At 42.7% G+C, this 26,546-nt stretch overlaps 3 protein-coding genes across 3 annotated transcripts; all 3 read right to left on the reverse strand.

The window, feature by feature from the left end:
* Positions 1–11,015: 11,015 nt before the first annotated feature.
* Positions 11,016–12,798, reverse strand: LOC147860044 (uncharacterized). The gene has a single exon (XM_087324616.1). The coding sequence runs from the start codon at positions 12,735–12,737 to the stop codon at positions 11,016–11,018; it is 1,722 nt and encodes a 573-aa protein (XP_087180742.1). The 5' UTR covers positions 12,738–12,798.
* Positions 12,799–22,053: 9,255 nt separating this feature from the next.
* LOC147860045 (uncharacterized) lies at positions 22,054–22,530 on the reverse strand. The gene has a single exon (XM_087324618.1). It carries the CDS (start codon positions 22,528–22,530, stop codon positions 22,054–22,056), a length of 477 nt encoding a protein of 158 aa, XP_087180744.1.
* Positions 22,531–23,364: 834 nt separating this feature from the next.
* LOC147860046 (uncharacterized) lies at positions 23,365–23,688 on the reverse strand. Its single transcript, XM_087324619.1, has one exon. The coding sequence runs from the start codon at positions 23,686–23,688 to the stop codon at positions 23,365–23,367; it is 324 nt and encodes a 107-aa protein (XP_087180745.1).
* Positions 23,689–26,546: the final 2,858 nt, after the last annotated feature.

Raw genomic sequence — 26,546 nt, forward strand, 5'->3', positions numbered from 1 at the left:
AAAACTAAATTTGGCAACAGTGACAAATGCATTTCCGTTACCTTTTACAAATGGAGTCCTCAATGCGGTAGCCGGACAGGAGATCTATATAGTTTCTTGGATGGGTTTAGCGGCTACAATCATATTTGAATGCATCCAGAGGATCAACAAAAGAAGGCATTCGCCACCAAATGGGGAATTTTTGTTGTAGTAGTCATGATGTTTGGACTAAAGACGGTGTCAACAATGTTTCAGAGAATTATAGTCAAAATATTTTCAGACTACATTCCAACATTTATGCAAGTATTTCTAGATGATTTTGTTGTTTATAGTAGAAAAATGATCATATAGAACATTTATGACTTTGTTTAGAGAAATTTCGGATGGCCCGATTAAGCTTGAGTCCAGCCAAATGTGTATTTGGGGTAACCAATGGAACATTATTGGGTCACATTGTTAGTCCAGACGGTATTGTTGTCAATCTTGACAAAGTAAAAGCTATCATTGAAGCACCACCTCCGGACACTACTAAAGCATTAAGTAGATTTCAGGGTCAAATTCGATGGGTATGCTACTTGGCTGATGTAGCTACACCATTACACACGACGGTCCATCGAACTCCATTTCAATGGACGTCTATTGAATAGGACACTTATGATTCATTAAAACAGATGTTGTCTCAAGTTCTAGTTGTGCAACCACCGGATTGGGCAAAAGACTTTCATGTCTTTGTCAATGCCTCGGATATAGCAATTGGAAGTGCACTAATGCAATTATCAGAGCCCAATTGGTATTGACCAGTATACTACGCAAATCGTAAGTTGTCGACAGTCGAGCGGAATTATTCAACGACCGAACGAGAGGCTCTCGGCATTATTATAGTGTAAATAAGTTTCGACACTACCTTCTGGGTCGAAAATTCACATTTCATGTTGATCATTTGGCTTTACTTTACTTAGTATCAAAGAAATCCCTAATTGGGAAATTAGCAAGATGGACGCCTCTGTTATGGGAGTTTGAGTTCGACATCGTACATTGCCCTAGAGTACAAGATGCAGTGGCAGACTATTTAAGTCAACTAGAATCAGGGGAACCGGGGGACAGAGTTCAAGATGATTTTCCAGATGTCGAACTATTAGAAACTATTTATTCGATCGAAGTGGATGAAGAATTCGCAGATTTATGGTTCACAAAGATGATTTTGTTTCTAAGTACGGGCTTACCGCCTAAAGGAATGTCACTAGATGAAAGGAAACAGTTGGTAGTTCGAAGTCAAAATTTTTGTCTATTGGAGGACACGTTGTATCATAAAGGAGCTGATGGAATCTGGCGGTGAGGGGTTCAACAATTCGAAAAAGAAATCATATTACGCGAAGCTCATTGTGGAATTGCTGGTGGACATTATCCATGAGAAACAACCGCTCGGAAAATATTGAATAGTGGGTTGTGGTGGCCTACGACTATGATAGATGCGGTAAGGTATTGTCGGCAACGTGATTTATGCTAACGGATTGGTTAACCAAATGAAAAAGATTGCATGCCTCATCAACCCGTGTTACCACAAGAACCATTCTAGAAATGGAGTCTAGACTTTGTCGAACCGTTTAAGACGATAGTAGGAAAAACTGGTAATTGGTATGTTATAGTCGTCATTGACTATTGTACCAAGTGGGTCAAAGCAAAGCCTTTTCAAGATAATACAGAGACATCAACGGCCAAATTTCTATATGAATATATCTGGTGCAGATTCAACTGTCCAATAGAACTAGTAAGTGATCAAGGTACTCATTTCATTAATAAAGTAATTTATGAATTGACAAATTATTATGCATTGGTGCACAAGAAGAGTACACCTTATTACCCATAGACAAATGGATTAGTAGAATCAAGCAATAAGATGATTCAGACGATTCTAAAAACAATTGTTAATGACAATTGCACTGACTAGGATAAAAAACTACATAGTGCATTATGGGCATATCAGACGACCTACAAAACCATGATTCGATCGACTCCATTTCGAATGGCTTTCGGAATAGAGGCACTCATGCCAATAGAATTCCAGATTCCTAGTTTATGAATGCAAGTAGTAGAGTGGCTAGATGAAGAACAGTCAGAAAGAATTCGGAAAGAGCAACTTCTTACATTAGAAGAAAGCCGACTACAATATATGTGGCATTTAGAACAAAAGCAAAGGAAAACAAAAGCCTTTGTCGATCGACGTCGAGATGGGAAAGAGAAGCTCTTTGGCATCGACAAACCAATATTAGTATTTCAAACCAAAATGGAATCCATGTCGGGAAAACTACGGTGTAGATGGATTGGTCCCTATCGGATCGTCTATAACAACAATGGCACTTACCAAATAGACACATTGGTAGGAGAAATGACGCCGAAGTGGGTGAATGGTTTTCAACTAAAACCATATCAGGGGCCGACACCGACTAAACCATTTCTATCGGAGGCAATTCCAAATACTGCAGGTAGTCGACCGACTAGCCTAATTATGGTCAAAAGACCATAATCAATTAAAAGGGGCTATGTTTGTAAATATTATTATTATTAAAATAAAAATAAAAAATAAAAAAAGGAAAGAAAAGAAAGAAAAAGGGAATAAAAAACAAATCTTGGCATAAGTGTTTCTTGGCACTATCATTTTCAAATTATTTATAGAGGTGCACGATGATTGATTGAAATCATTTTGAGGAGTGGCTCTTAAAGGACGTCATTAATAGGAGATTCTATTTGACATTGTTCCATCTCGAGTTATGGACTACTCTTTTACAAAAACTCTTTCTTTCTGTTTTCTTGACACAGAACAACATAGAGAAGCAAGAATTCACCAAGAAGCGCAATAGAGCGAAGCAAAGAATAGAAAAGCACTGATGAGTGAAACGATCAACAGGCAAGCACACAGAGAGTTTCAGCGATCTAATTTCTGCAAAGACGACCATATCTTCTCCATCGACGAAGAATCAATAGACGACATGCCGATCCAAGTCTTTGAACATCTCAAAAAATAGTTGCAGACAAACGGTTTGAATGTTATATACACGTAGCACAACCCCATCCATAAGCGAATGAAGTAATTAAATAGATCAACATCGATAAAGTCACCAACAAACAAGTACGCCGATTTTTAAATCTCAAGAATGAAGGCTACAATGAAATGGATGCATATTTTGGTGAGTAGTCTCCTTCGGCAAAAGCATACAGAACACAATGAGGTAAAGATATTTTCTTTCATGATGTTGCAAAATTTCTATTGGAAGTGGCTTGTGTAAGCCCAAGATCTTACTGCATGCCCAAGCAAAGGGCATGACTCATTATAGCAATGTATGAGGGATAGAAAATCGACTGGGGGTATGTTACTAGAATTGTGCTTCGAGAACAGTTGCATGGAGTAAGGAAGGGAAAACCCATGAAGCCCATTTTTGCACAATGGTTAACTATATTATACCCAACGCCAATAGACACTAAGGGACATAAGACCCCAAAAAGGGGAAAGGGGAAATCATCACGGGCATTGCCACAACAGTTGACACGAAGAAAAATATTGACACGGCCACAAGAAGAGTGGCAATAAAGTCACGTAGCACCAGAACAACCGACAACTGAAGAAGTAAGGGTCTAGCCCCCACCACCCATAGATGAAGAACAAGGTCTCTGTATGCAATAGGAATCCAATAGGCCACATGAAGAAACGATGGCACCCTCACCAACACATCATAAAGAAAAGAGTTGGTTAGCTTCGCAACAAGCCAACACAAAACAACAAGAGTAGGAAATAGGCCGACCAAGGAAAAAGACAAAATTTGTAAGCAAGCGACCGGCCAACAACAACAGGGAGAAGGAACAACCACTATCGAACCAGTCGGCTATGTTCCGTGGGGCACGATGGAAAAAGGCAAGGCATCAGAAATATGTTTGAAATTCTCTGAATGAGGTATTAGCTATACGCAACGTACCACCCGCAACTCGTGAAATAGCGGTCATATTACGTTTTGGTACATCCTACGAGCTTGTGGACAGGTTAGCTAAATGCCTACAGTTCGCTTCTGATCAATTGGTATAGGAACACAAGGATCGGGAGATGATCCAACACACACTGTTGGGAGAAATAGAGCCAGAGCAAGAGCGGGAGTTGCAAAGACTCAGCTGGCAATGAGATGTCAGGAATATAGGTATGGCGATTCAAATTCCTACTATGAATACAACTTTGGTCGAAGTCCATCAAGAACTAGCTAAAACAACTCCACAAGCAAAAGAGATAGCCGAAGTCTGCAAATGTATGAGACATGCGTCGGAACATATGCACAAAGAGTGGTCGGCAGTCAAGCAAGCCAATGAGAAATTAATGTCCCAATTGCAACAAGCAAATTCGAAGTTGCAACTAGTGGAGGAGCATCTTCAAATGTACGAACAAAAGATCCTGCATGTGCCTGACAAACGGCTATGGGAACAGTTACAAGAAAAAGATGTTATACTTGAACATGCTAATAAAAGAATAAAAGAAGCGGACATCAAAGTCCACATTGTTGAGAAGCAAGCTCAACATGGTATGTGATGCTTATTAGGAAATAAGCTATAGTAGCTATTTAGCTACTTGTGAACATAAAGGAGATGTTGGGTATTGACGCTTTCAAAACCTTCTTCACTCGGCCACAACCGAGGAAACACGGATCAATGCAGCAGTAAATAGAAAACACAGAGAGAGACTCGAATGCACAGGGTTTATCGTGGAAAACCCTAGACGGGAAAAACCACGGGAGTGCAAGACTCCAACTATCAGTATACGCAGTGAATGTACAATGGCGAGCTGCAAGGCGACGACCTTGAGCTCGCTGTCCTCGCCACAGGCGGCGGTATTACACAGAGGCGTCGACCTCTTCCTTTCTCTCTCTCTCACTCTAAGTGGAAAACAGAGAAATGAGCAACAACAAAACTGTTTGCCCTAAGTCATATTTATACACATATGACTTTCGGGCTATTTACAAATATAGCCTCAAGGGCCCTTGGCAAACATATTCACAAATATGTCCCCGCATCCGGATCTCTCTCCGGGGTACATTCGTCATCCGGCTCCGTAGCCGGGGTCTTCATCATCCGGATCCGTAGCCGGGTACTCTTCATCCTCCGGTTCCGTAACCGCAACCGGGCTTGCCGTCATTCATCTCCGGACATCCCATCCGGAGGGACCGAAATCCAAACAAACTCCCCCTTCACTTCGGCATGGGATGTCTCTCCAATCCGATCCTCTTCCGGCATGCTTCCAGCTTGTCGGGCGTGAGCACTTTGGTCAGCATATCTGACCCGTTCTCGTCCGTGTGGATCTTCGTCAGCACGAACTCCTGGTCTTCTATCCTTTCCCGGATCCAGTGATATCTTCGCTGGATGTGCTTCGTCCGGGAGTGATAGGCCGCGTTCTTCGCAAGGTGGATGGCACTCTGACTGTCGCAGTAGAGTCGGTACTCCTCCTGCCGGATACCGAGCTCTCTAATGAAGTCCTTCATCCATATTATTTCCTTGCCGGCTTCAACAGCCGCCATGTACTCCGCCTCCGTGGTTGACAATGCAACCGTCTTCTGCAACCTCGACTGCCACGAAACGGCTCCCCCTGCATATGTCATTACATACCCAGATGTAGACCGGCTGGTATCCGCATCAGCCGACATGTCCGAATCGGTAAATCCATCGAGTTCGGGCTTACCAGAGCCGAATCGGAGGCACAGGTTCGAAGTGCCCTTTAAGTATCGGAGTATCCATTTGACCGCGTTCCAGTGCTCCTTGCCGGGATTACTCATATACCGGCTCACCACTCCGACTGCGTATCCAATGTCCGGTCTTGTACACACCATTGCGTACATCAAGCTTCCGACGGCAGAGGCATATCGTACTTTCATCATGGCCTCCTTCTCAGCCTTTGTCTTGGGGCTTTGCTTGCTGGACAACTTGCAGTTTGCCGAGAGGGTTGACCCGACCGGTCTTGCTTCCGACATGTTGAACCGGTGAAGCACCTTTGTCACGTACTTCTCCTGTGACAGCCACAACTGCTTCTTCTTCCGATCCCGGATGATGTGCATCCCTAGTATTTGCCTCGCCGGACCCAGGTCCTTCATTGAGAAGGTTCGGTGAAGCGCTTTCTTCAGCATCCGTATCTTGACCTGGTCCCGTCCGACGATCAACATGTCGTCCACGTACAGGAGGAGTATTAGAAAGTCTCCTCCTTCGAACTTCTTCACAAACACGCAGTGATCGGTCTGCGTTTTGTGGTACCCTTCGTCGGTCATGAAAGAGTCGAACTTCCGGTACCATTGCCGGGGAGCCTGCTTCAGTCCGTAAAGGCTCTTCTTCAACCGGCATACCAGGTGCTCCTTCCCTTTCTTCTCGAATCCTTCCGGTTGATGCATGTAGATCTCTTCTTCGAGGTCACCGTGAAGGAATGCCGTCTTCACGTCCATCTGTTCTACCTCGAGGTCCATGCTTGCCGCTATGCTCAACACCGTCCGGATGGAGGTCATCTTCACTACCGGGGCAAATATCTCGTCGAAGTCGACGCCCTTCTTCTGCTGGAACCCCTTCACCACGATCTTGGCTTTGTATCTCGGGGGGTTTCCGGCATCTCCCGGTTTCAGCTTGAACACCCACTTGTTTCGAAGTGCCCGCTTTCCTTTCGGCAACTCCACAAGTTCATATGTGTGGTTCTCATGCAGGGAATCCATCTCCTCCTGCATGGCACTTAACCACCTGCGGCTATGGGTGTCAAGCTTTGCTTCTTCAAAACTCTCCGGCTCCCCCTCGTCGGTTAGCAGCACGTGCTCTGGTTCCGGAAATCTCCAGGGGGCCCTTCTCTCTCTTAGAGGATATCTCCGTTCCGGAGCTTCGGTAACCGGCTCCTCCGTTTCCTCTTCATCCGAATCCATTTCGGGATCGGGGCCGGTTCCGGTATCAGTTTCATCTTCCTCGGCCGGATCTGTTTCTTCACCGTCTTCGGCCGGATCCTCGAGTGCTAACCGGTCCCTTGCCGGTCGGGACTGCTCCTTGTAGAGTTGATCCTCACCGGTCGACTTGGAGCTCTTCATCTTCTTCTCCGACTCCCAGTCGGCGAGTGTCTTGTCCTCCATGAAGATGATATCACGACTCCGGAATATCTTTTTGTCGACCGGGTCCCATACTCGGTAGCCGAACTCGTCATCGCCGTAACCGAGGAATATGCATGGCCGGGTCTTTGGATCTAGCTTTCCTCTCCGGTCCTTTGCCACATGCACATATGCGAGACACCCGAACACCTTCAGATGCCGGTAGGATACTTCCCTACCAGTCCACACTCTCTGCGGCGTGTCTCCGTCCAAAGGTACTGAGGGTGATCTGTTTATCACGTATGTCGCCGTCGACATTGCCTCAGCCCAAAACCCCTTGGGTAATTTCGCATGCGCCAGCATACTCCGGACCCTCTCCATTATGGTCCGGTTCATCCTCTCGGCCAGCCCGTTCAGTTCCGGCGTCTTCGGCACAGTAAACTCGAGCCGGATTCCCTTCGAGCGACAGTACTCCTCGAACTGCCCCCGGTATTCCCCTCCGTTATCTGCTCGTATCGCTTTCAGCTTCTTGCCGGATTCCCTTTCCACTCTCGCGTGGAGTTCTTTGAAGACGCACAACACTTGGTTCTTTGTCTTCAACGGTGCCGTCCACAGCTTCCGGCTGTGGTCATCAATGAATGTCACGAAGTACTGGGCTCCACCATGTGACTTCGTTTCTACTTGACACACGTCAGTGTGCACCAACTCCAATGGTGCGCTACGTCTCGTCGGTGGCCTTGAGTGGAAGGAGGTTCGGTTCTGCTTACCGGCCAGGCAATCGGTGCACTTCTCCAGGTGCACGTGCTTCACTGGAATAAGGTTGTCTTCTGCAAGCCTCTTCATCCCCTTCTCACTCATGTGGCACAGTCTCTTGTGCCACAGCTCAACCGCAGTGTCGGCTGCCACGTTCAACTCCTCCGGACACAACCAGGCACTCATAAGGTACAGTGTGTTGACTTTCCGGGCCCGAGTCACTATCAGGCTCCCCTTGCTGAACTTCATTACGCCGTTCCGGATGCTACCTGTGTAGCCTTCATCGTCTAGCCTCCCGGCCGAAATCAGGTTCAATCGAACCTCCGGAACGTGTCGGACATCCTTCAGCAACATTTTGCATCCGGTCGAGGTTGTCAACCACACATCTCCTATGCCGGCAATCCGGCACGTACCTTCATTTCCCATCCGAACACAGCCATGCTCACCGACTGTGTAGGATGAGAAGTATCTTCTTTCCGGGGTCAGGTGGAACGACGCTCCGGAATCGACCACCCAGGTAGTCTCATCGCCGGCAATGTTTAGTTCACCTTCTTCGGTGATGAGCATGATCTCCTCTTCACTTGCCGCGAGTGCCGTCGTTCCTTTCCGGTCCTGCCCTCGCCGATCCGAACCATTCCGGTCCGTGGCTCCCCGGTAAGCACCGTTCCGTTCCGAAGACTTCTTCGAATCGGTGTCGTCGGCTCCGTTGTCTTTTCGGTAATGCCGACAATTCTTTCGGAAGTGCCCGGCTTCCCACAGTGGAAGCATGTGGGCCTTCCTCTTGACTGCGACCGGGTCCCCGACTTCTCCCGTCTTTGCGGACTCCGGTTCCGTTGTCTTCCCCGATCCGATTCGGTAAGCAGCATCTTCGGATCGGAGGCCGGTTCTTTATCTCTCCGACGCGCTTCTTCGTTCAAAATGCTTGTCTTTACCGTTTGTAGGGACAAGTTATCTTCGGTGCAGGAGGAGCTGAGAGTCACCACCAAGTTCTCCCAGCTTTCCGGCAATGTACGCATCAGGATGATGGCTTGCATTGCATCCTCCAACGGGAACTTGATCGCCGCAAGCTGGTTCACGAATCCCATGAACGTGCTTACGTGTTCCACCATACTCTCGCCGTCCCGGTACTTGAGGTTCACTATCTTCCTCATCAGGGAGGTCCGGTTCAACACATTCTTCCTCTCGTAGAGGCCCGACAGCTTCCGCCACATCTCATATGCGTTGGTGTCGTTCGCCACATGTTGTAGAACGCTCACGTCGACGTATTGCCGAATGGTTGCAACGGCTTTCCGGTTCAGAAGCCTCCATTCCGTCTCAAGTGCCCCCTTGGGTATTTCCGACCTGTCGATCGGTTCATACAGGTCCCGAACAATGAGCAGATCCTCCATCTTTATCTTCCAGTCGGCGTAGTTCTGCGCAATCAGCACCATCATCCCCGGCTGCCCGCTGTTGCCGCCTTCCATTTTCTGCACTGCAGTCGCTCTGATACCAGATTGTTGGGTATTGACGCTTTCGAAACCTTCTTCTCTCGGCCACAACCGAGGAAACACGGATCAATGCAGCAGTAAATAGAAAACACAGAGAGAGACTCGAATGCACAGGGTTTATCGTGGAAAACCCTAGACGGGAAAAACCACGGGAGTGCAAGACTCCAACTATCAGTATACGCAGTGAATGTACAATGGCGAGCTGCAAGGCGACGACCTTGAGCTCGCTGTCCTCGCCACAGGCGGCGGTATTACACAGAGGCGTCGACCTCTTCCTTTCTCTCTCTCTCACTCTAAATGGAAAACAGAGAAATGAGCAACAACAAAACTGTTTGCCCTAAGTCATATTTATACACATATGACTTTCGGGCTATTTACAAATATAGCCTCAAGGGCCCTTGGCAAACATATTCACAAATATGTCCCCGCATCCGGATCTCTCTCCGGGGTACATTCGTCATCCGGCTCCGTAGCCGGGGTCTTCATCATCCGGATCCGTAGCCGGGTACTCTTCATCCTTGCCGTCATTCATCTCCGGACATCCCATCCGGAGGGACCGAAATCCAAACAGGAGAAACAGCTAATTAGCTATTGACAACTAATTAGCTACTGACAGCTATTTAGCGACTGACAGCTAATTAGCTACAGGCAGCTAATTAGCTGCATACGTAAGTAACTTATTACTTAGGTAAAAAAGTAAGAGAGTAAGTAAGTAAGAAATATACAGGAAGTAGAACTCTGAGAGGGAGAGTGAGGATAGAGAGAAAGAACTCAGAGAGTGAGAGCAGAAGAGAGAAACAGACGAGAGCAAGTAGAGCTCTGTGCGTAATGAAATAGAAGAAGTTTTTGGCTGCTACAGAGGTAAGTCTCCTTCCCCCTTCCCTTCTGTATTTGAGCACCAAACGATCTAGCACACCACGATCCGCCGCACACATAAGAAGAGCCCAAGTGCCTTCTTCACGTTTTCTTAACATGGTATCAGAGCGAGGTTGCTCATAAAGAAGAGTACAGAAGTGCATAGAACTGAGAAAGGTATTTCCCTGGTTGCTGATCTGAATCAGAAAGTTACTTGTTGAAGTAATTGTAACAGAAACCCTAGTTTGGAAGAGATAATGGCTGCAAAGAATGCGGGCCAAATAGTTACAGAGAAACTAGATAAAAACAATTTCCCGACGTGGAAATTTAGAATGACGAATTTCCTAATGGGGAAAGGATACTGGGATTACATTGAAGGAGACCTAGAAGAGGCTCCGGAGATCCCAGAAGAAAATGCCACAGTAGCACAGATTAAAGCCTTCAAAGATTGGAATCAAGGGGCAAGGAAGGTAATGCATTGGCTCTCACTTAGCATCTCAGATTCGATGCTTGGGCACATCATAGTTCTAGCCATACGTCTCAAATGTGTCATACTCATACGTGAATATTCGTATCATACTCATACGTGAAATGGCTCCAAGTATGATTGGAATCCATTCGTCTATATTTATATTTATATTTATTTTTATTACTCTAAAAAAAATTTTAAAATATGAAAAATAAAAAATAATCAAGATTTTTATAAACAAAAATCAAGACCATAATTTCATTGAAAACTAACAAAATAGCATCCAAAATTCTAAACATGAACCAAAATTTATCCAAAGTTCAAACTTCAAACATGAACATTAACCTAGAAAGTAGCTCTAAATTCATAGTACTAATAGTTAATCTCATCTCTCTACTCTTGAGGTGCATTGTCAATGTTAACATCTTGCCCATCATCATCTTCTTCTTCGAAATCCTCATTAACCATAGTTGCATGTTGTCTTTGCAATACCAAAAGCCTATCATCATCTTCTTCTTTATTAATCATATCCAAAGTCACTTCTATACGGCATGAATCTCTTTGTTTGACTTTCTTTAATAGACGATGGTTTGTATGCAAGTATACCAGCTTCTCTATATGATCATGACTCAACCTATTTCTCCTCTTAGTGTGTATCAATGAAAAGGTACTCCAATTTCTCTCACATGGAGATGCACAAGTACCTTGAGAAAGCACTCGTATCGCAAGTTTACTTAAATTTGGGGTTTCTTCTCCAAATAATTCCCACCACTTAACACCTTCTTTCATTCTAGTAGGATCATTTGAAGGTGGAAGTTGAAAAATACCCTTCTCTTTAGTTTTATAAGCATGATACTCATCTAATAAATTACCTTGCATCTTAATGTCACCATTTGCATATCGCATAATGGTGTCTATCCAACTAGCATTCACCACATTATCAAAAACTTGAGAATTTTCCCACCAAATTGGATGTAAGAGATATCCAATTGCATGTAATGGTGAATGTAACATTTTGCATCTATCCATGCATAATCCTCTAATTTCATCAAGCAACATGTTATTGATTCCTTGCATTTTATTTATTTCTTCTACCATTCGTCGTGTACATTCATATATCAACCCCGTTGTTGCACCTTCTCTATCCGCCAATCGCAACACTTTTAAAATTGGTGAGCATATTTCCACTATCATCTTTACATTTGACCAAAAGGAAGCATTCAATATTATCGAAACTACTTCTTCTGCTTGTTGCGTTTTAGATCCCTTCCATTGGCACCATTCTTCGCTAACTACCATTCTTCTTAAACCACTATACACTCTATCATCCAACAAATTTGATAGCAGAATGAAACTATAAGCAAACCTTGTAGTAGAAGGCTTCAACAATTCCTTTTTACTAAACTTGCGAAACATTGCAAGCACATATAGCTTTCTTGTGATGAACGTAGTAACCTTCATACCTAATCTCAAAGCATCATTAACCCAAGCACATTTTCCTATATCCTCAAACAACAAATCAAGGCAATGACATGTGCATCGAGTAAAAAATATCATGGGCCACTCTTTCTCTATCATATGTCCCGCTGCCACACAATTTGATGCATTATCCATGCATACTTGCATAACATTTGTTGGGCCAATTTCAAGAATGGTAGCTTTTAGAATATTAAAGATATACTCCCCCGTTTTACATTCTCCACTTGTATCCACAGACCTCAAAAACACTGAACCAAACATTGATGAAGCTAGAACATTAATTATTGGCCTATTTCTAGTATATGACCAACCATCACTGACTATAGTGCATCCATATATTTTCCATTTCTCTTTGATGCATGAAAGTTTATCTTCAACAATTTTTACTTCTTCATCTAAGTGCCTCTTTCCCAATTGGAAAGAACTTGGTGGCTTATATGACGGACCAGCCTTTGCAATTGCTTGAACCATATCATGAAAAAAGGAACTATCAACCTTAAGATGTGGAATATCCTCTACAAAAAAGAATCTTCTCACTGATTCATCGGCATTTTTATTCAAACTTTTTTGCCAAGAGATTTGTAGGGATCCACTAGAATTCTCAATTGTCCTCTTCTTACATGATGAAGATGACATGTCAACTACAGATGCACAAGTAGATGGCACAACATTGGCATTAGATGTACTTATATCGACATTATTCTCACTTTCTATAATAGAATTTTCATTAGCATTAATATTTTCATGAGCATCCACATCCGATACTAATTTTTGTATCTCATCTTTTATTGCTCCAGTGACTTTGCGGCATTTATCCACACCTTGTCCTTTTAGCCCCAAAAGATGGGCTTTAATTCGGTGTGGACCACCAGCAAACACGTGTTTGCAATATTTGCATTCATTTATATGCATTCCTTTATTGTTTCTCTTCACGACAGTAATGTGGTCCCATAAAAAGCTCTTTTGTTTGCCCATACTACAATCACATTAATTTATAAATCAACAATTTAGGAAGTGAGTTAACAAATCTACAATCACGTTGATATTAATATATAAAAGAACATTAGAAAACTACAATTACATTGATTTAATAAAACTACAATCCTTTTGAGGTGCTTTTCCTTCTCAGAGTTTATTAAGTTCTATTCGATTTCGGGCAACATTGCCTCAATATAATTCATTTCTATGTCACTTTCTATGTTACTTTCTATCTTATGTTTCAAATTTCAATATCAAAAATTTCTATGGCTAAAAGCCAAAAGGTTCAATGGTGATTATCTCTCTCCAAAGGCCAAATTTCAATTAGATGAAAACATGAACAACTAGTTAAATTCTCTACATTATTACGAATCCTATATGGCCAAGAGGTATTACTTTTCAGCACACTATGACCTTCTCAATCCCATGAAAGACAAATCACAAACCTAAGACAAAGATGCATCATGCAATTTGTTGTTTCTCTTCCTCTTTCAATTATTCGATTAAAAAAACCAAAAAAATGGGTAGTGAAGGGGCGGGGAAGGGCGACATGTCTAGTTTTCTTATCCCTTGCATCCATTATTTGAGAAAAACATGCATTTGTAGTATGTACAACCTGAAATTAAAGCTGATTTGCACATACAAACATCCATAATTCCATAATCTCATTTAGTGTTTTATGAGTTCTTGGGTTTTTGTTAAGATTTTGAGGGTTTTTTCCCAAATTTTCGTTTTAGGGTTTGATCTCATGCTCATTGAATGATTTAACAATTGTATAGACATTAGAAATACATGAATTCAGGATAACAATTTACCTTTACGCTTCCAAGAAGAATCAAACGAGACAAATCGGTAAGGCGGCAAGTTGTAGGCGGCACGCGGGTGAGCGGGAATCAGGATTCGGGATTCGGGATTCGGGATTTGGGAATCAGAAATTAGAAATTAGAAATCAGCCTGTTCGTTTTGTCCTTCATAGAAATCTGATTTTCACTCAAAGCTCTCGATTCTCTTCACGATTTTCTCCTCACAGAAATCTGATTTTCACTCAAAGCTCTCGATTCTCTACGATCAACTGAGGACTCTCGATTCTCAGACTCTCAAACTCTCAAACTCTCAGAGACTCAGACTCATCACTCGTCACTGCTCAGTGCTCAGTGCTCACAACGCAACGACGCATCAGAAAAAACCCCCCAAAAAAACACCCAAAAAACCCCCCCCAAAAAAAAAAAAACCCAAACGAATATCGCGTATCATACGCGTACGTTTGCAAACGTTCGTGTACGTCCAATAAATTGGACGTACGCGAATATTAGGAACTATGGGGCACATACATGATGTTATGCTCCCAAAAGAAGCTTGGGACAATTTGGTAAAACTGTTTGCAGTAAACACAAAAGCTAGAAAGCTACAGTTGAAGACTGAGCTAAATACCTTAGAAAAAGGTAAGATGTCAATAAATGAGTATGCTTTGAAAATAAAGAGCATATGTGAATCACTTGCTTCAATCAATGTAAAGATAGAAGATGATGATAAGGTAGAAATATGCTTGAGAGGCTTAGGACCTCAATACAAAAGCTTTAAAACCTCTATGCTTACAAGGGATAGTATCCCAAGTTTTCCAGATCTGGTTTCAATGCTTGTAGTAGAAGAAAGGAATCAGATGGATGATGTAAATAAAGGAAATCTTGAGAATGAGGGGCAAGCCCTATATAATAGTGCTGGAAGAGGCCGAGGAAGAGGCCATGGAAGATTTGTCTCAGCAAGAACCCACAATAATGGTTATCAAGGAAGAGGACAACAAACCATTAGAGGAAGAAACAACAACAGAGGCAGGGGGAGCAACCAAGGTAAAGGTAAGCAAACATATGTAAATGATGATGGTTGTTGGTATTGTGGAAAACTAGGCCACACACAGGCTGAATGTTACAAGAAGCAAAATGATGAGCAAAGAGGAAAGAGACAGCAGAATAATTATGCCCAAACTAGTGAAGATTGTGAAAAAGATGGTGCATTTGTGGTACAACATGAGATAGCAGCAGTGGCTAAAAGCTCACAAAAATGTAATGAAGAGTTTACATGGTATGTAGACTCGGGGGCATCTAACCATATGACTGGACATGCAAACTGGTTTGAAAGGTTAAGAGAACCAGAGATTCCTGGCTATGTACAAACGGGTGATAATAGTACTCACCAAATAGAATATGTTGGAGATATCCCATTGTGGGAAGAAAAAGGAAAGACTAAGTCTATGTTGAATGTAATGCATGTTCCAAATCTTGCTAAGAATCTGATTTCTGTTGGACAGATAGTAGAGCAAGGTATGCAAGTAAAGTTTAAGCAAAGTGGATGCTATATAGAAAAGAATGGGAAGCTCATTGCAAAAGGAAAACGACAAGGAAGAATGTTTATTTTGGATGTTGACATGCCTAGACAGATTTCAGCTATGTTTGCAAAAGGAATGAGTGTAGTCTCAGATGTGGAAATGTGGCATAAAAGGATTGGCCACATAAGTATGCAAACCCTAAAGAATATGTTGAGAAAAGATGTAGTGGCTGGACTGCCAAAACTGAAAAATTGTGAAATGGGAAAGATATGTGAAGCATGTCAATATGGAAAGCAAAATAGGTTGCCATTCCCTCATGAAAGACATGTAAGTAAAAATCTGTTGGATTTGGTACATACGGATGTATGGGGACCAACTAAGAATGCATCTATCTGTGGCTGCAGATTTTATGTAACTTTTATTGATGATTGCTCAAGCAAAACATGGGTGTACTTCATGAAAGAGAAAAGTGAAGTGTTTGAATGTTTTCGTTAAGTTTAAATGCATGGTAGAAAAGCAGGCAGGTACAAGAATAAAATGTTTAAGGTCTGATGGAGGAGGAGAGTATTTCTCCAATGAATTTTCTGATTTTCTATGCAATCAGGGAATAAGAAGACAGTTCACATGTAGATATACTCCACAACAAAATGGAGTTGCTGAGAGGAAAAACAGAACATTGGTGAACATTGCAAGGGCTTTGATGACAGAGAAGAATATGCCATTGTACTATTGGGCAGAAGCTGTAAATACAACAAATTATATTCTAAATAGATGTATAACATCGGGAGTACATGAAGCAACTCCTGAAGAGTGTTTCTATGGAAGGAAACCTAGCTTAGAACACTTAAAAGTGTTTGGATGCCTTGTATATGTACATGTGCCTGTAGAAGTAAGAAGTAAGCTGGATCCAAAAGCAGAAAAATGTATTTTTGTTGGCTATTCAAAAGAACAAAAAGGGTATAGATGCTATAACCCTGTAACAAAGAAGATTGTGACAAGTAGGGATGTAATCGTTGATGAGTTAGCTAGTTGGTACAGTCCAAAACAGAATCCAGAGACTGATGAAGATAGTGAGATTGAAGACAGAGACAAATCTGAAAATGTAGAAGACTGCCACAGAGATGGAAGCAAGGTTGGACAGCAAGGTCCAACATCAACAGAATGTTCTAGACCATCAAAAAGCTCAGATGGTAAATCTGATTCGAATTCTTGGAGTGGAAAAAGTGGAGGACACAAAAAATGTGATGATAAAAAAGGAAAACAGAAAATGCCAGAGTATGAAATGTTGGATGACTTGTCTAAAAACATGGAAGATGAGGATTTAGATCTGTCATTGGATGATCTTCTTGGTATAAGAGGATTGAAAATCCCTGGTATGGAAAAAGCATTGAAGGATGCAAATCAGAAACTGAGAAGATCAGATAGAGAGAAAAAAACTGTTGAAAGATTTGGTTATGAAACATATATGGCTATGCATTATGCATATATGTCTAAGGTGGTACAGATCCTTGATCCAAGTAGTTTTGATGAGGCTAAAACTGAGAAGAAATGGGTGGATGCAATGCGAGAAGAGATTGATGCATTGGCTGAAAACAGAACATGGGATTTGGTGAAGTTACCAAAAGGAAAAAATGTGGTAGGTTGCAAATGGGTCTACAAGACAAAGCATGATTCCAGTGGGAATGTAAGTAGACATAAAGCAAGATTGGTTGCAAAGGGATATGCCCAAATGCAAGGAATTGATTATGATGAGACATTTGCACCGGTTGCAAAGATGGCAACATTGAGGACATTACTGGCTGTAGGTGCAGCCAGAAGATGGTTTCTTCATTATATGGATGTAAACAATGCCTTCTTACATGGTAACTTGGAAGAAGAAGTGTATATGTGTCAACCACCAGGTTTTGAAGATAGGAAGCATCTAGATTATGTATGTAAGCTGAAAAAGGTTCTCTATGGATTGAAACAGGCACCAAGAACATGGCACAGAGAACTTTCAGATTATCTGAAAAAACTTGACTTCAAAATGTCAAAGGCTGATTCATCATTGTATGTTAAAAGGAAAGATGATTGTATTGCTGTGATTCTGATTTATGTTGATGATCTCATCATTGGAGGTGATTTCATGGATGAAATAAGTAAGTTGAAAAGAAATTTGGAAATGAAATTTCATATGAAAGATTTGGGAGATTTGAGATATTTTTTGGGTATTGAAATCATCAGATCTGAAAGTGGTATATTTGTGTTGCAAAGACAATATGCAACAACTATGTTGAAAAAGTATGGTATGCTTGGATGCAAACCTATTGGAGTACCACTAGATAAAAACTGCAAATTGAGGGCTGATTTGGGAGCCAAAATAGAAGATGTAAACATGTACAGGTCTATGGTGGGAAACCTTATTTATTTGACCATAACAAGACCTGATTTGAGTTATGCAGTTGGATTAGTCAGCCAATTTATGCAATAGCCAACAAAGCCGCATTTGGATTGCATTAGAAGAATTCTGAGGTATGTAAAAGGTACTCAGAACTATGGATTGTTTTACAGGGCTGGTTTTGACATAAATCTGGAAGGATATACAGATGTTGATGGGGTTGGAAGCCAAGCAGATAGAAGATCCACAAGTGGATATATATTTACATTGGGAAGTGCAGGTATTTCATGGAGTAGCAAGAAACAAGCTATTGTTGCATTGTCTAGTACTGAAGCTGAGTACAGAGGAGCTGCCATAGCCACTTGTGAAGAGGTATGGATCAGAAGATTGCTTGCTGATTTGGGAGAGTATATAGATGGTACTGTCACAATTTGGTGTGACAACATGAGCAGCATTCAGCTTGCAAAAAACCCAGTGTTCCATGCAAGAACAAAGCACATTGAAGTGCATTATCACTTTGTTAGAGAAAAAGTGATTGAAGGAGAAGTTGATCTGGTGTGTGTGAATACAAATCAGCAGGTTGCTAATATTCTCACAAAGGGATTGAGTGTGGAAAAGCATACACAATTTTGGAACATGATGGGAGTTGTAGACACTGATATGATGGCTGAAAAGCATCATGGAAAAGAAGTGGTAGATAACCCCAAGAAAGGATAAGTTGAGCTTGAGGGGGAGTGTTGAGAAGCAAGCTCAACATGGTATGTGATGCTTATTAGGAAATAAGATATAGTAGCTATTTAGCTACTTGTGAACATAAAGGAGAAACGGTTAATTAGCTACTGACAGCTATTTAGCGACTGACAGCTAATTAGCTACAGGCAGCTAATTAGCTGCATACGTAAGTAACTTATTACTTAGGTAAAAAAGTAAGAGAGTAAGTAAGTAAGAAATATACAGGAAGTAGAACTCTGAGAGGGAGAGTGAGGATAGAGAGAAAGAACTCAGAGAGTGAGAGCAGAAGAGAGAAACAGACGAGAGCAAGTAGAGCTCTGCGCGTAATGAAATAGAAGAAGTTTTTGGCTGCTACAGAGGTAAGTCTCCTTCCCCCTTCCCTTCTGTGTTTGAGCACCAAACGATCTAGCACACCACGATCCGCCGCGCACATAAGAAGAGCCCAAGTGCCTTCTTCACATTTTCTTAACACACATTATCCAGGACTGACTCTAGAAGGCACATCATCATATGGAAGGGTTCCAGACAAAACTCCATGACATGCTTCGCTCCTGACAAGAGGAAATGGATCGACTCAATGGTCAGCTTACTCGCCTCAAAATATATTTTAATAGGAAACAAAGAATGATCAATGACCTCCAAGCAACTTTGAAAACACAAGAGGAGTTAGATAAGAAGCACATAGCTACATTCAAAGCTGAAAAGGAGGAAATGACTCAACGTTATAAATAGCTTGCTAATAAGTATGAGCAGGTGCGAAATGCACTCGTAGTGGCAGAAGCAAAAGTGATGTTCTAGCACGACTTCGCGGCAAGTCGACAAGAAGAGCTAAAAAATGAAATCAGTGCTTTAAAGTATCAGCTTAGGATGGGAGAGGAAAAGGTGCAAGCTATCTTGAACAAACGAAAGCAAAAGATGCATCAGGCCATCACAAAGGCTCTGGACAACTATTGGAAGTAGTGGTAAGCTCAAGTAGCTGAATTACAATTATCAAGGGTCGACCATGAGAACAGGAAAACGCAGGGTCAAGGATTTTTCAAGATGGATAAGGCGAGCATAACCACACTACGGGACGAGCTGGCCGGAGATATATATGAATTAATGGCGCACCACAAGGAAGAACTCAACAAGTTGCTGGAAGAATATGACGACCAGCGGATTACACTCACTCTAGACCTTGATGCCTATGAAAAGGAATGCCGACAACAAGAGAGGCAACAAGAAGCAATGAAGGCTAAGGATGAGGTAATGGAGCAACTAGGACAAGAGTCGGAGTTGGAGTCGGACCAAGACACAACGGAGTAGGAGTCGGGCCAAACCAAAGGAATCAACGAGGAGTCACGACAAGCACACCTGGATCAAGAGAGAGAGGCAAAGTTGACATTGCGAACTAATAGAACACAACTAGAAGATCAGCCAGCTCCGAATGACACTAAAGATGAAGAAGATGAGGAGCCCAATCTGTTGGACGTTCTAAATGAGGACAACGACGATGAGGAGCTCAAGGAAGAAGACCACAACAATGATAATGATGACCCGAACAATGACCAGGAGGATGAGGATGATGAAGCAAATGACCAGGACTAAGTTTTGGGGTTCGGTTGTGCTAGGCATTGTCCCATGGGCGGGCCATGTGTTAGCCAGTCACCTAGCCGAATTACACTAGTTCGAGTTCGAGTCGGAGACGCATCACTATGCGTACTTGATGAAAGTGGTAGAAGTGTGTGAGCTAGAGAGCTATGCAGAAGAGGAAAAAGACACAAATTGGTGTGCCGCAATGCAGGATGAGATGTGAGCGCTCATGGAGAATGAGACTTGGACCTGGTTGATGCCATTGGCAATTCGGTCCCTCCGGTGTCGCGAAAATACGACAAGGATACGTGAACTTGAGGTAGGACCCCAGGGCCTCCGACCAAAGGATATCAAATTCGTATGTTTATATTAAACAATTAATGGAAATGAGAAAGATTGACAAATTTCATTAACAAAGGGAAAGAAAGATTACAATCTATCCCAAGATTGGGATTACAAAAGTTTAAGCTTACGAAGATTAATAGAATAATAGATTAGAAGAAACAGAGATATGGATTCGATAGGAAAAATTAGGATTTCCTTCTCTAAGATAATTAGGCTTAGCATTTTTTCCCCAAGGAATGGGAGAGAGAAGAAGAGAATGGGCCCAAAAAAACGAAAAAGAAGAAGAAACTAGAGAAAAAAAAGTGGTACATATATCGAGTTCCCTCTTGATCATCGCCTCCCATGTTCCTTTGCATGCATCCCCTTTTTGTTGCATGGCCTTTATTTTTAGTTGCATGGCCTCCTTTTTTAGTTGCTTGGCCTTTATTTTTAGTTGCTTGGCCTTTTACTTTTAGTTGCATGGTCTCTACCTTTAGTTGCATGCCTTCCACATGACCTTTCCTTTATGCATGGCCTCCCTCTTTTCTTTTCATGCCTTTCCCATGACCTTTACTTTATTTTACTTTAATTTTTCGCATGATCCTATCATCCATCCATCTCGACCGTCATCCATCCGATTCGTTCGGTCCGCGTTCGGTTTTCATTCTGGCACTGTTCGATTGTTGGTTCTGTCCTGTTGCTGATTGTCGTCTCCGTCCGATTGTCGGTTGCCGGTTCCGTCGTCATCCGGTTCTAGTTCCCAACTTCATCGCCGGCTCTGTCCGGTTTCTAGTCCGTCGTCGTCCGGTCGCTGGTTTTGTCTGGTTGCCGATTGTCGGTTTTGTTCGATTGGTTGCTTGTTGCCAGTTCCGTCGTCATCCGGTTCCAATTCCCAACTTCATCACCGGCTCTATCCAGTTTCCAATTTCCAGTTTCCGGCTCCATCCGGTTTTCGGTTCCCAGTTTTGTTGCCAGTTCTATCCAGTCATCAGCTCCATCCGGTTTCTAGTTCCCGGTTTTGTTGCCGGTTCCTTAGCCACATTTGTCCATGTAAACAAATTGGTCCAAGTCCAACCATTCCTTTTGTGCTCTCAACACATAGATAAAAACTAATAGTTCTCAATCTGCTTATATAGATGGATCCTAAAGTTTCCTATCTATGTGGGATATTTCATAATTCTATTTTCGTTATCTTCTAAAACTTCATAGTCACATAACTTAATACTTATTTATCCGTTTTATGTGTAGTAAAATGTGTTATGAAGCTCTTGAAGACATCTATCTTTCTATATCAAGCCACCAATGTAATCTAAAATAATTATTTCATTATTTTTTACATAGTGTGTAAAGAATCACACGACATTCGCCCCCACCAAACCTGCACATCCACCGGTATGTGCCAATTTTGGTGAGGCTCCACTTCTGATTACTTTACTTTTTCATCGATGCCCAAGATAGAATCGTCGAAAGCTTCGAATCCGATTTCTATTCTATCTCTTCTCTTGAAGATCTTGATTCTTTTCCCAGTAATTGGCAAGGTAAGTGGTGTACCATCCAGTTCTACTAAACAATATGTTGCGTTATCTTCCACTTTCTTCACCACATGGTCCAAACCATCGTTGTGAAAATTTTCGAGCCAATCTCCTTCAACGATTGTCTAGGCTATTGTCATAGACCAGCACCCAATCTCCTTCAACGATTTTCCTCAGACGATGTCGATGTCGTTTTTCGAAGTCTTTCTTGTTCTTCAACCTTGCATTTTTGAGCCGCTCTTTAGCCTCATCTATATCTTCCAACTTCCGCTCTAACTGTCGAATCCTCAATGCTAGAAGATCTTCTCTACTTATCTCATCTTGCCATGGCAATGCAAACCATGAAACAATACTTTGTTCTACTGGCATTATCGGCTTTTGTCCGAATATGATCTCTGTCGGCATGTATCCTGTCACCGTACTGTGAGTAGTCCTATCAGCCCATAGTGCAAATGGCAATAGTCGCGGGCATTCTCCTATTTTCCCATTGCAAGCTTTCACTAGAGCCTTTACAATCGGTCCATGTCCACATTCCACTTTCCCATTCGGTTCCGGATTATACGTCGTGGTAAGAGATAATTTGATTCCCATCCTCGAGAAAAATTCTCTAGCTTCATTGGCGTCTAGCTCGCCTCTATCAGCCACTATCTTGCCGATGCATCCATATCTGCAAATAACATCTTCAAGAAGGAATCTGCATATTAATGATGTCTCCTTAGTTCTCAATGCTCGCCCTTCAACTTGATTGGTAAGATCCTCTCTCGCAAGCACAAGATACTTCATCTACCATCGCTCCATTGGCATCATTACAATGTCCACCATCCACTTGTAATGCATAGCCAACGGGTAAGTCAGATGAAGTTCATCTCGATGGCGAACATTCGAAAACATCTGACATTCCTTACATGTTTCCACATAAGCTGCTACCTCTTTGTAGATGCCCGACCACCAATATTTCTCCTTAAGCTTCGCGAACATAGCCCATATTCCTCAATGGCCTGCAAAAACACTATCATGAAATTCGGACATTAGTTTTCGTCATTCCTCTAGCTTGCAGACAACTCTCATCGGAGTCCCATTCTTCTTTTTTGCATGCCTCCAAAGAGCTCCATCCTTAAAGAAATACTTGTACGCCTTCTTCCGAATTCGGTGGAAGTCTTCCATTGATCATGATTCATCTTTTTGGAGAGAACTCAAGTATTTCCCGATCTCCACGAATTCACCTTCGTAGTCCTCTTCTATGAAAGTAGTTAGCACCCGAGCGTAGGAACTTGTAAAGAAATCCAAGCCAACATCCTCTTCATCAGAATGTCGATCTTCCTCTCCATCGTATCTTGCTCGTGATAACATGTCTACAACGACATTACACTTCCCAGCTACATGACGGATCTCCAGGTTGAGTGATTTGATATATGCAATCCAACGCTACATGGCAATATCTGGTGTATTACAACTAGATATCATACCTAAAATTGGCAGGCTATCTATCTCAATCATGACTTCTGCGCCAATAAGGTAGTCACGATCAGACTTGATCACCGAAACGATTCTCCATAGCTCCCTCTTCACTTGGGCACACCTTCTTTGCCTATCACTTAACACTTTCGCGCCAAACCGAATTGCATATTGGTTGCAATCTTTGTCTTCTTGGTTGATAACCCATCTGATTCCGATTGGACTAGTATCCACAGTCACGAAAATGGGCTTCCTATCTGAATAGTCTGCCTTCCGTAATGCAGGTGCCTCCATCAATAATTTCTTCAGCCTTCGGATGGCGATAGTATGCTCGCTCGTCCATTCGAACCGTCGCTTTTTCTTTAGTAGACCGTATAATTGCTCAACAATGTGAGCGTAGTGTGGAATCCAAATATGATAAAACGTGTATGCTCCAAGGAACCTTTGAACCTCCATTTGGGTTACACATTCTTCTTTCATGTCCTGGATCACATTCACCTGGGATGGCAAAGGCTTCTGACCATATGCTCCACACAAGTGGCCTACCACAAAGATCTCTGGTTGCCCGAATGCATATTTTTCTCCCAAAAATGTCAAATTCGCATCTTCGAGCCTTTGGAGCACCTTCTCGCAATCTTTCATATGATCCACGACGAACTTTCTTCATCCATCCTTATCTTTCGATTCACCTGAACATCCTTTTATCGGAATGTCATCCAAGAATGGCATCGTGATGCCTGGGATGCAATCCTTCAAGACCTTGTTCATGGCATTTACCATATGAGCCACCGAATTCGTTGCACCTTGAGGTAAGGTACACATCCGCACCAACCCGATCGGTGTCCGCATTGTTGTTATGTCTCTACTATCGACAACCAACTGAAACTGGTCATAGCCCGAGTAGAGATCACCAATGGAATAGATCGATCTTCCCGTGAAGGCTTCGGCAAATTCATCCACGCTTGGACCAATTCCAGAATTTCGGATTGTCACCTTGTTGACAGGTTGGAGATCTTGGATGAATCGCAACGATCCATTCTTCTTCGGCACTGTGAACCACCTATTAGAATAGGGAGCGTTCGACGGTTCCAAAATTCCCATATTCACCTTCTCCTTTAAGAGCTCGATCAGCTTCGGTAGGTGTGCTCTCGGAACCGGTATCGGTTTCAAATTCCAAGGCACATGCAGCACCGTGAAGATCGCCATCGATTCTACCGTCCTTGGATTAGCACATCCGATTTCTTGTGGGACAAAATGTGAAAGCCTTCCCATGTCTTTCAAGCATTCTGCGGAACATTCTCTCCTCTTCAGGAAAGAGGAAATCCTCCCTTCCAACTTGTAGCTTTCCCTTCGTCTCTTCAGTGAAGACGTGACCAATGGTATTTGGATTCCTTAAGCTTGGATCTTTTGCAACTTCCTTCATCTTTTGCCAGCTCTCTTCCGGTAGCGGTACTGCAACTGGCTTGATCTTCCTATCCATGTTTTTATATTTTGTGTTGACTTCGGTTTCCTCCATCAAGATGCCTCAATGATATTCATCGATGATAACGTACATGTTGATGGATTTAACCGAAATCACATGTTGATAGTGAGGATAGCTCAAGTCCACAACTTCCTGGATTTCGCTGATGGTGTCGTTAAATGAGGCTTCCTCCAGAATATGAGACACGAATTCTTCTTCTTCGATTATGATTTCTTCTTTCAGCACCTCCTTGAAGTCTTGTATCCAACACTTGCCCTTCTTGTTGAGTAGTCTTAGTTTGCATGCACCGCTAGGTGTGACACATGTTGCTTCTCCTTGCAATCCACGCACTCTACTTCCTTGTGGGGACTTATGATTGATCGGACTATTTGTGCCCCATGCTTCAATAGTCCGCTTTAAAAATCCAAGGATTCGCCTCCAAGGCTATCTCGGTTCCTTTCATGATTAGCTCGCACCGTTAGGAATTGAACAGATCTTTTACTATCAAGACTCTTCACGCGCGCGAAGGCTGCTCTGTTATGAAACACCTTGGTCTCCATCCGGGACGATGTTATATACGGTTGTCCTAGGATGACAGGATGCGAAGCCGAGTCTTGCACGAAGAAGTGTTGATCAATCTCCACATCCCCGATCGTGACTTTAACATTGGGGCAATCTTCGTACAAGTCCTCCGTAGTCTTCGTCGTCGCTCAAATCTTCCATCCGTGGTTTGTATTAATCGGCCATCTTCCTTTCTTGTAGAACTCGGTCGACATGAGGTTGATCTCCGAGCCATGGTCAATCAAGGCTACCACGGTCTCTTTCTTCTCCCTGATCTTCACCGGCGTCTCCGTTGTCGCTCTTGCCCAATGAAGTTGAGAGTAAAGGCTATCCGCCACCACTTCTTCTTCCTCCTCCTCCTCTTCTGATCTTGCCATATTTATGGCACTTGTTTTTACCTCGTCTTCATCATATTGTTGCTGCTATCACAGATACACCAAGCGCGGACTAAGACGGAGCACGGATGATGAGGCTACGACGGAGCGATGACGGAATGACACAAGAGCATAAAGATAGATATGAAGATTAAGGAGAGAAGATGGGCGAGACGAGAACACTAGATTGATATGTCCATGACTGGCGTTGTTCACCTTGAATTCACTCAACTATTTATACTAAGTGGCATGCATACCTGTTGCACGCATGTGATACAATAGAGCATGTAGGCAGTAGGTACGAATGCATGTGCCAAGTGTTAATAATACAAGGGAGAAATTATGCACATGATCCTAGCTAAAACCTACAATGAGGAAGTATATACATGATTATATGCTAGATGTGTGGTTAACACATAACACTCGATTATAACATGGTCATGTCAAGAGTTCGTATCTTGACATTATCCCCCCTCCAACAATGCCTTCCCAAATCGTTTGTCGACTTAAGGGGATATTGTTGATGAAAATCTTAGATCACCTCCAAAGTATTTTGTAAATCCTAGACAAGGAGTAACCCTTCCACAAGACGAGGTATTTAACACCAACGGGCATGAGCGACCATGTGTGGTCCTCGCCTAGAACTGGAACACAATTATCAACGGGTGTGAGCGACCATGTGCAGTCCTCACGGGGAGCATGAACACCAAGGGGCATGAGTAACCATGTGTGGTCCTTGCCGGGAACTAGAACGG

Source organism: Azolla caroliniana, unplaced genomic scaffold (genome assembly GCF_043228905.1).
Source record: "Azolla caroliniana isolate FFs.n. ecotype wild unplaced genomic scaffold, voAzoCaro1.0.p SCAF_9, whole genome shotgun sequence".
In the NCBI taxonomy this organism is placed as follows: domain Eukaryota; kingdom Viridiplantae; phylum Streptophyta; class Polypodiopsida; order Salviniales; family Salviniaceae; genus Azolla; species Azolla caroliniana.

Bases quoted from the DNA above. Each gene is read 5' to 3' on its own strand.
- LOC147860044 (XM_087324616.1), bottom strand. From the start codon at position 12,737: ATGTCATCTTCATCATGTAAGAAGAGGACAATTGAGAATTCTAGTGGA.
- LOC147860045 (XM_087324618.1), bottom strand. From the start codon at position 22,530: ATGGGAATCAAATTATCTCTTACCACGACGTATAATCCGGAACCGAAT.
- LOC147860046 (XM_087324619.1), bottom strand. From the start codon at position 23,688: ATGGAGGCACCTGCATTACGGAAGGCAGACTATTCAGATAGGAAGCCC.